This window comes from Cyprinodon variegatus, unplaced genomic scaffold (assembly GCF_000732505.1).
Source record: "Cyprinodon variegatus isolate N-32 unplaced genomic scaffold, C_variegatus-1.0 Scaffold20, whole genome shotgun sequence".
Lineage (NCBI taxonomy): Eukaryota > Metazoa > Chordata > Actinopteri > Cyprinodontiformes > Cyprinodontidae > Cyprinodon > Cyprinodon variegatus.
The window spans coordinates 1189675-1197330 of NW_015150473.1; the positions used below are offsets into that span (position 1 = coordinate 1189675).

General features: G+C 39.8%; 1 protein-coding gene across 1 annotated transcript in view; it reads left to right on the forward strand.

Annotated features, from left to right (window-relative positions):
• Nucleotides 1-7656, forward strand: part of dap (death-associated protein) — an 18219-nt gene extending 10563 nt beyond the window's left edge. Inside the window, exons 3-4 of the mRNA XM_015389833.1 lie at nucleotides 2142-2184; nucleotides 6413-7656. Of these exons, the coding sequence (XP_015245319.1) occupies nucleotides 2142-2184; nucleotides 6413-6532 (163 nt within the window). The 3' untranslated portion in view covers nucleotides 6533-7656. The remainder of the gene's footprint in view (nucleotides 1-2141; nucleotides 2185-6412) is intronic.

Consider the following 7656-nt stretch of genomic DNA (forward strand, 5'->3'; position numbering starts at 1 on the left):
AAAACGCTGCCAGTTGGATAGAAGCAAAGTGCAGAAGCTAATCAGACAAACCGGTCTTTATTCGTGCAGGTGAAAGCGGGCAGCGCTCTGTTTTTCTGCCGTTCGACTTTTGGGCTCCTGGAGGATAAAAGGAGATGCTTCTGAACTTACTGCCCCAAAACACCGCGGGCACAAGCTATGGTGAAATGTTCTGTTAGCTGACAGCTTAGGGTGGGAGAAAAAAAAAAAAAAGTTGTAAGGAGGAAAAAGAGGATGGGAGGAGGATGAGCAACAGGCATCTGTTTCCAGGGCAACCACCACCTCGCCCACGGCTACAAACTTCCCGCTCTGTTGAAGCAAAGGGGCGATGGGTGGGGGGGTTTAGCGCGAACCGCGGAGGGAGAGAGATGCCCAACAAATAAACTCATGCTCATTTTACCCTTTTGTCTTGTTGGGTTAGATTTGCTCTGTGTAGCTCTTTTTTTCCCCTTCCTTTCTTTGTTGGAAACTCTTCCTCATTGACTGTGACAGTGCAGCTCCCCTAATGGATTCTGCGTGGCTCTCTGCTGCCCCCTGCAGCCTGGCTCTGGTTCAGAAGGCTGCCACCTTCTCCTGGGATCTCTACACCTCGGCAGGCGTTGTGGTGTCTTTAACTTTGCCTGTCTTCTCTTTTACTGATAGATTTTTACCCCACCGTGTCAGAAAGTTAACCAAAAGGATCTAAGCTGTATTTAGTTTGAAAATCTGTATCATTGAAAGGTTTTTAGATACTAAAAAGCTTAATGTTTTTTTGATAAAGCATCCATTGCTTCAGTTTTCAGTCCTTCTGCACCATAAACCCCTATTTAGATTGTCTTCTTCCATTATGATTGGCCTGCTGAAAACAGTGCTCCTCTATCATTTCCTTTTTTTTTCGTCAGCTGTCACGTTCGTAATGTATTCATATTCCCTTTTTCCCCGCTGCAGTTTAGCTGACATGTTCGATTCACACAAACAAATAGAGTAAATTGCCAAATATGCACTTATTTTTCTGGCAGCAGCTGATTTATTCCCTCCCTTAGCTTAAAACGTTTCAACTCCAGTTTATTTTTTCCACACTGACACTAAGCAGAGTTTCGCCTGCATGCTGGAACACTCGTGCTGCTAAAACCTCATGTTTTTGGTTAATTGAATCGCTAATAGAGAGACTCTCAACCTCGTATTTTGAGTGTCAAGCCGCCACATTCAAACATATGCAAGCATCCAGTTTTTGCCAGGAGGTAAATATTCTCATTAAGACAAGAGGCGGGAGATTTTATTTGTGCCAGGACTCTTAATTGCTATGATATATGCAGGACAGATGTGATGAATTAACTCTACTGGACACTTTGAGCAATATAAAGTTGATTTATTCTGTCTAAGTAAGCAGCATATGCCTTTAAATGTTAAAATCTTCCTTCTTTTGAACATATTTAGGGTGTAAATTGACTAAACATTAGTTAGAGATGTTTGCTGCTGTGCTTAAGGGGAGTTTGAAGGAGGGTAACTGCACCCCTGCTCCCTTAAAATTAGACGTCCCTCGTTTGTCACCCTAAGGTCGATACTCACTTAGGTTCTGCCTTCCTCCTCCTCTTTTTCTCGGCCTCGGTCCTTCGCCTTAGTGTGCGAGCGAGCACTTCAGCCTATTTCATCTCCTCTAACGGTTGTTTATTATAAAAGCCTTTGGCTCCCTGTTCTCTCTGCCTTGACCCGCATTTCCCCCTCCTGTCCCTTCTTTCCTTCCCCGAATGCGTCTCTTTTATCCTTCACCTTTAAACTTTTCCAGCCTTCTTCCTGGTCCTTCTTAATTCTTCTTTTCTTAGTTTTTGGGGTTTTTTTCTGCTTCTTCTCCTCCCTCTGTGTGAACCAGCATTTGTCCAGAATAAATGGGGGCTATTTGAGCTTCTGGCAGCTCCATCCGCTGTGTGTGTGTGGATGGATGTGGGATGCCAGAGGGTAAAACTGCAGCTGTTTTGACAGCTTGGGATGTCCGTATTTTGGCATGGCGTCACTATGGGGTTTTCTGTGTCTAGCCTTTGGTTCTGCAGTCATTTACCGTACCTGTAACCTTCAAACTCTCTCATATTTACTCATCTCTAAAGCACCATAAATGATAAGGTTCTTTTTCTTTTTCTCTTTTTTAGCCCACCAAAGGCCCCAGTGATTGTGTCTGGAGTAGTCACAAAGGTAAGCTATATTATTTACGTATACAGAGAAAGACAGATTGTCGTTTCTTTTATTAAATGCTTCCCTTTAGTAGTTAAGCCAAAATGGCTGTTGGATATTAATTTAAATCTAAAGTAGGAGTTGTGCGACCTGTTATGTTATGAACATGTAAAGTGTGGGGAACAGTAATTACAATGAAAATAATTTGGTTATAATTGGATGATTTCCTCTGTGTGTTGATGTTAAGGAGGCAGTGATTGTCATCCTGTGCAGATTTATTAGCAGTGAACAAAAAAAAGTTAAGCTGCAAGGTTTCAGTTTGTTTACTGGCTGAAAATAAGGGAATTTCTGATTCTTTGTCTGAAAAGGGTTCGGCAAACCTAGATGGTCTTAAATCTGCTGTGAATAGAAATAATTAGCTCAGCAGATTTAAAGAGCAGCTTAGAACAGAACTCAGTATTTTTTACACTATGTTTATGTCAGGTTTAAAAGTGAATTGATAGATTTTAGGATTATGAGAGTTCTGTTAATTTTGAAGACAGTTGTTGGTCGGCGTAGACTGGTTACCACAATAATTGCTAAGATGTTCCTTTATTTCCTTATTTCGCAGCTTTAAGTCCTTTTTAATGTGATGCTGTGAGTCACCAGCTGTTAGGAGTCGGTGAAGCTCCAGTGCTGCCCCTCCCACACTTGTTGCTTTGCCTATTTGGTCATCTAGATAAATGAAGCTCAAAATACTTTCAATACTTACAAGACAGGTTTGGCTTTTCAAGAATAATTAAATTAGCAAAAAAAGAAAAAAAAGATTATATTAGCTGGTTTTACTTGTTGCTCATGCACACTGCTATTCTATTGAACTCTATTCTATTCCTCTTAGGTCTATTTATTAAATCTTTGTTATATATTAGGGCTGAAACAGGTTATTGGATTAATCGATTATTGAAATAATCGTCAACTAATTTAGTAACTAATTAATATAATAATATATAAACATTTTGTATTGAAGATGAAAAAAATATATATATATGTGTACCGTGTATATATATATATATATATATATATATATATATATATATATATATATATATATATATATATATATATATATAATATATATATATATATATATATGTGTGTGTGTGTGTGTGTGTGTGTGTGCGTGTGTGTGTGTGTTAAGAGACATGATAGATCTTTAGCAGCATTCTACAATCTTCTTTTTTAACCAAGGTTATCAAATCCTACGAGTCTCATAATCTTATTGTTGCCGTCATGCCGGTTGCTAAGGCTTCTTTATTATTGATGTTTTTTCTCTGAAAGAAGCAATATGATCAAAGGAAAAAATGAAACACACTCTGACCGATGGTAAACTTAAATATGGGCTCATTTAACTCAGTGGTTTTATTCTGGGGAAAAAACCGCTACAGGTAAGTAGACAGCCTCGAGGTTTTGAGGATCAGTAGCAAGAAAAAGTAAGAACTTTATGAGAAAGGTAGATATCAGTGCTGTATGGGGAACAGAATGTGATCAAATAAAGATGTTCTTTTAAGAGTCAAGGTTTGTATGTTTATTTCTTTTTGTGTGGGACTGTCCTTGACTGGCAGTATGGCTCCATTCCCTGCCTTCCATTTGCCTCTGTCAGACCAGGCAGGATGTTTGCAGAAGATTGCTGCGATATCAGAATGATGCAGGCATCCCATTTATCCCTCAATCCTCCTAGAGCCTCGCCATTCGCCTCTATCGCTGCCATCAAACCTGCTGGCTAGCCGTGCACAAAGCTCCAAGAAAGCCTTTTAGGAGCTAAGTGTAACACTTCAGTCTATGCGCGTTGGGGAATGTCAACTCCTATGTTTGTGTAGCAAAATACTCCAGAATATACAATACTTTTCGCCCACTTTAGTCAAAGTTTCTTATTTATAAACCTAAACAGATTCAAGTCGAATACTTTGCATTCACTCCATTGATTTGTGCATTTAATTTGTTTCTTTCCCGCCTACTTCTCCGCATCAGTCAGGAAAGGAGAGTTGAAAAGAAAGCCTTGAGAATGTGACGAAAGACGAAGGTCAGTTGGAGGTCAACTCAATCTCCATCCTTTGCTTACCCATAAATAAAGACGAAGAGCACACACACATATACACAGGAAATATAAAACGCATTCACACACACTATCTCCCTTTAATTCTTACTTAAATGTATCCAGCTGAAACCACTACAAGTTGTAATAAAACAAAGATTAAAAAATAAATATGTAAGAAAACTATGAAGGAAAAGATTGTATTCCCTCATTTGATTAGAAAAATCACATTTTCTTTTGTTAGAAATAATAAAGAGGAGAAGTTGTAGTTACTGAGCAGATTGGTTGTTATTATTATGCCCTTGGTTCACTTTGGGAGGCTCCCAGTGTTCTGTGTGTTTTAGGGAGATCGAAAAGTAGGTCAAACAGTCCACCTACTGTCCGCCGGCAGATAAACCTCTAAATAAGTGCTTATGTTGACACACAGAGGATGTTTAACAAAGCACTCTCTCAAGAGCGCTCAGAATTCCTGTAGGGGATGTTTTGTCTATAATAGTACAGTTCATTTACACGCTCAGTCCTACACAGCACTGTTTTTTGTTTAATGTCAGTTATAGCCAGTAGGTGTTCTCCACTGCCAAGCTTAGAAATAAAGCACAAATGAGTGTCTCATGGAGTCACTCTGAGTCCTATAAAACCATTAATGGAACATTTGGAGGAGTCTAAACGGGTGAACCCGGCCCTCGTGTGAGCTTTTTGTCTTGGTTTCCTGCTGAGAACTTAACCAATAACTTAACCTATCTACAGGCGGGGGGGAGAGAAGTAAGGTCGAGGGGGTTGGGAGCAAATATGATCCTTTTCTGTGCTTGAATTAAGACATGAACTGCTTCTAACTAAACATTAAGATAAGGAACTAGATCTGGTATTTATTCACAGCTACTAACCTCTATAGGGGGGTAATGGATTAAAAATCAGTGGGGTCCGAATAAAGAAAATTAACAACCAGCAAGGGACCTGATTTAACACTGAAATAAAATGCAGGTGTTTATTTGTTTAAAATAAAAAATATTTTAAAAATAGAAAGTTTTTTCCATTTTAAAATATTAATTGTTTTTGAAGTGGAGAACAACAGTCTTTTATTTTGGTATATAGACAATTTCCCGACTCCCTTTATTTCAATAAAACACTGACTGACTGTTTTTCTTTCTTTTTTTATGGCTTAATAATAGCAGTGGGCTTTAGGCTGACCTGTAAGGCTTTAAACCTGAGTTTGAATGGAGACAAAGCCATTCTAAAGCACATATCAAGGTGCTCATTTTGAGTTTGGATCCATATTTATTTTTGATTATGTTCATGGTGGAGAATCCTACTTTACAGGAATAGATTGAGCCAAACATACTCAAAATGTGCTGGGTCATCTTTGAGCACACCATTTCACTTTTCGTTCACTAGATCACCGCGGTTCTTCCAGCAGTCCACACTTTCTCTGCTCTCTTTTTCTCATTGTCCTCTGCTTCTTTCCCATCACCCGGCTCGCCACAGGTTTGCCTGCTGTGCCTGCAAGTAGCTAGCAGCAGCAACCCTGACTTGAAACAGCTCATTAGCTAATATGGATCACGTGCAGCTTAGTGCCGGATGCTCCGGATGGCTTCCCCATACAAACAGGAGAAGAAGCGCAAGTGACGTTTAGACAATGTCGTTGGACAACATGCAGTGATTTATAAATGTTTTAAATCAGGTTGGGTCACGATTAGCAAGCAGGCGGGTCGAGATCCGGAACCTGGTCCGCTAATCGGTGACCTCTGCTCTATAGTAAAGGTATGCTGGAGGATTTTCATAAAAATAAAAAAAAATGCACATGCAGAACCCTGTACGCATCCCCAGAAGGACGCCTATTAAGCGCATGTAAGAGCATGCAGGAGCCTATTTCTCTTTGTGCACGCTCTGTTGAAAAGTTGCTGTTTGCACCACTCATACAAGCTTAATTTTCGAAAGATTTGCAATTTTTTCACTATATCAGACTTTCTATGTCTAAGTGAAAATAGGGTTGAGCACGTAGGACATCCTTATGTAAACATATCACCAGAATGACTGACCATTAGGAAGACCATTTATTTTGATGATCCACCCAGAAAAAGAGCATCCTCCACTCTACCTTTAAGGTTATGGATATGTTGGGCGGTTAAGAATCCACTTCAGCCTCGAGCATGTAATTGACCGACTCTTCTTTCTTTCCAGGGCGATAAGGACTTCACGCCTGCCGCTGCTCAGGTGGCCCACCAGAAGCCCCAGCCTGGTGTCCCCAAGCTGCCCCCCGCGCAGCACATCAACCAGCACATCCACCAGCCCCGCAAGTGAGCATTCAAGCAGGCCCCAGCCGCCACGCTTTACTCCACCAGCCAGCCTTCCCAATGGAACACGTAGGATAAAGATGGTTCCCATCCAGGGCACAGACCTCTGCTCAATGATACCAGTAATTTTTGTTTGCCTCTTGCTTTTACATGTTTGAGAAAAGTTTCAGCAGTTGATGCTACATGTCAGTGCAGATATTTGTCAACGCCCAGCTGCTTGTACCCTGCTGCATCGGTGCTGCACTACTGTTTCTGCACTTTCATGACCTCCCCTCCACAGGGATTGTTCAATAGCTCATCAGTCTTAACTTGAAATAAACACTTTTCTAGCAGCAGGGAAACGAAACACAAATCTAACTCTTCTTTGAGCTTAAACAGCCAATCAACTCCTCTTCTGTCCTATAATAAATCCCATAGACCAAACAAATGATTTCAGCGCAGCATGTTATCAGTTTTAACAGCAAACAGATAAGTTATAATGCACGTTTACCAGCATATCAAATGTAAACGTGACCCAGTGAAGGTATGATTACTGTATAATAGAAAGTATTAAGGAATCAGAGCATGTGTAAACAATATAGAAGCATTCGATTTATTTTTGTGTGCTGTCCTAATGCAACAACTAATGCTAAGATGCAAATGCTAAGATCACTAAATCTAACCAAAAAAGAGAAAAAAAAAATCTATATTTCTTTATAAATGCAAACAAAAATAAAATGCATGATCTCGCTGATTTCTTTGCATATGTACGTTTTGGACCACAACAAAGCACATTGTGTTTATTCTCATTTAACAATCTCGTCCTCTTCCTCTCTACTTCAGAAGTGGGTTTTAAAGCCCCGTTCCTGACTGCGTTAACCAATGTCCATTTTATCTTTGGCACGCTGGAAATAACACCAAATAAAAAGTCACTAAATGGAAAGGAAAACTACTTCTGGGAAACAACTGGATGATGCTTTTAGTTTTGTCTAAACATTGAAGGAAGGAGGAGTTAATCGAATAGAGATATTGGGAGGTGAAGGATATTATGTGTCTCATTAGAAGAATCACACAACATTCCATTCATCAGTTTTCCACCTGTTTGATCTGGAATAAAGGGATTTTTTTTTTGCATTTTAGCAACAGAAACCC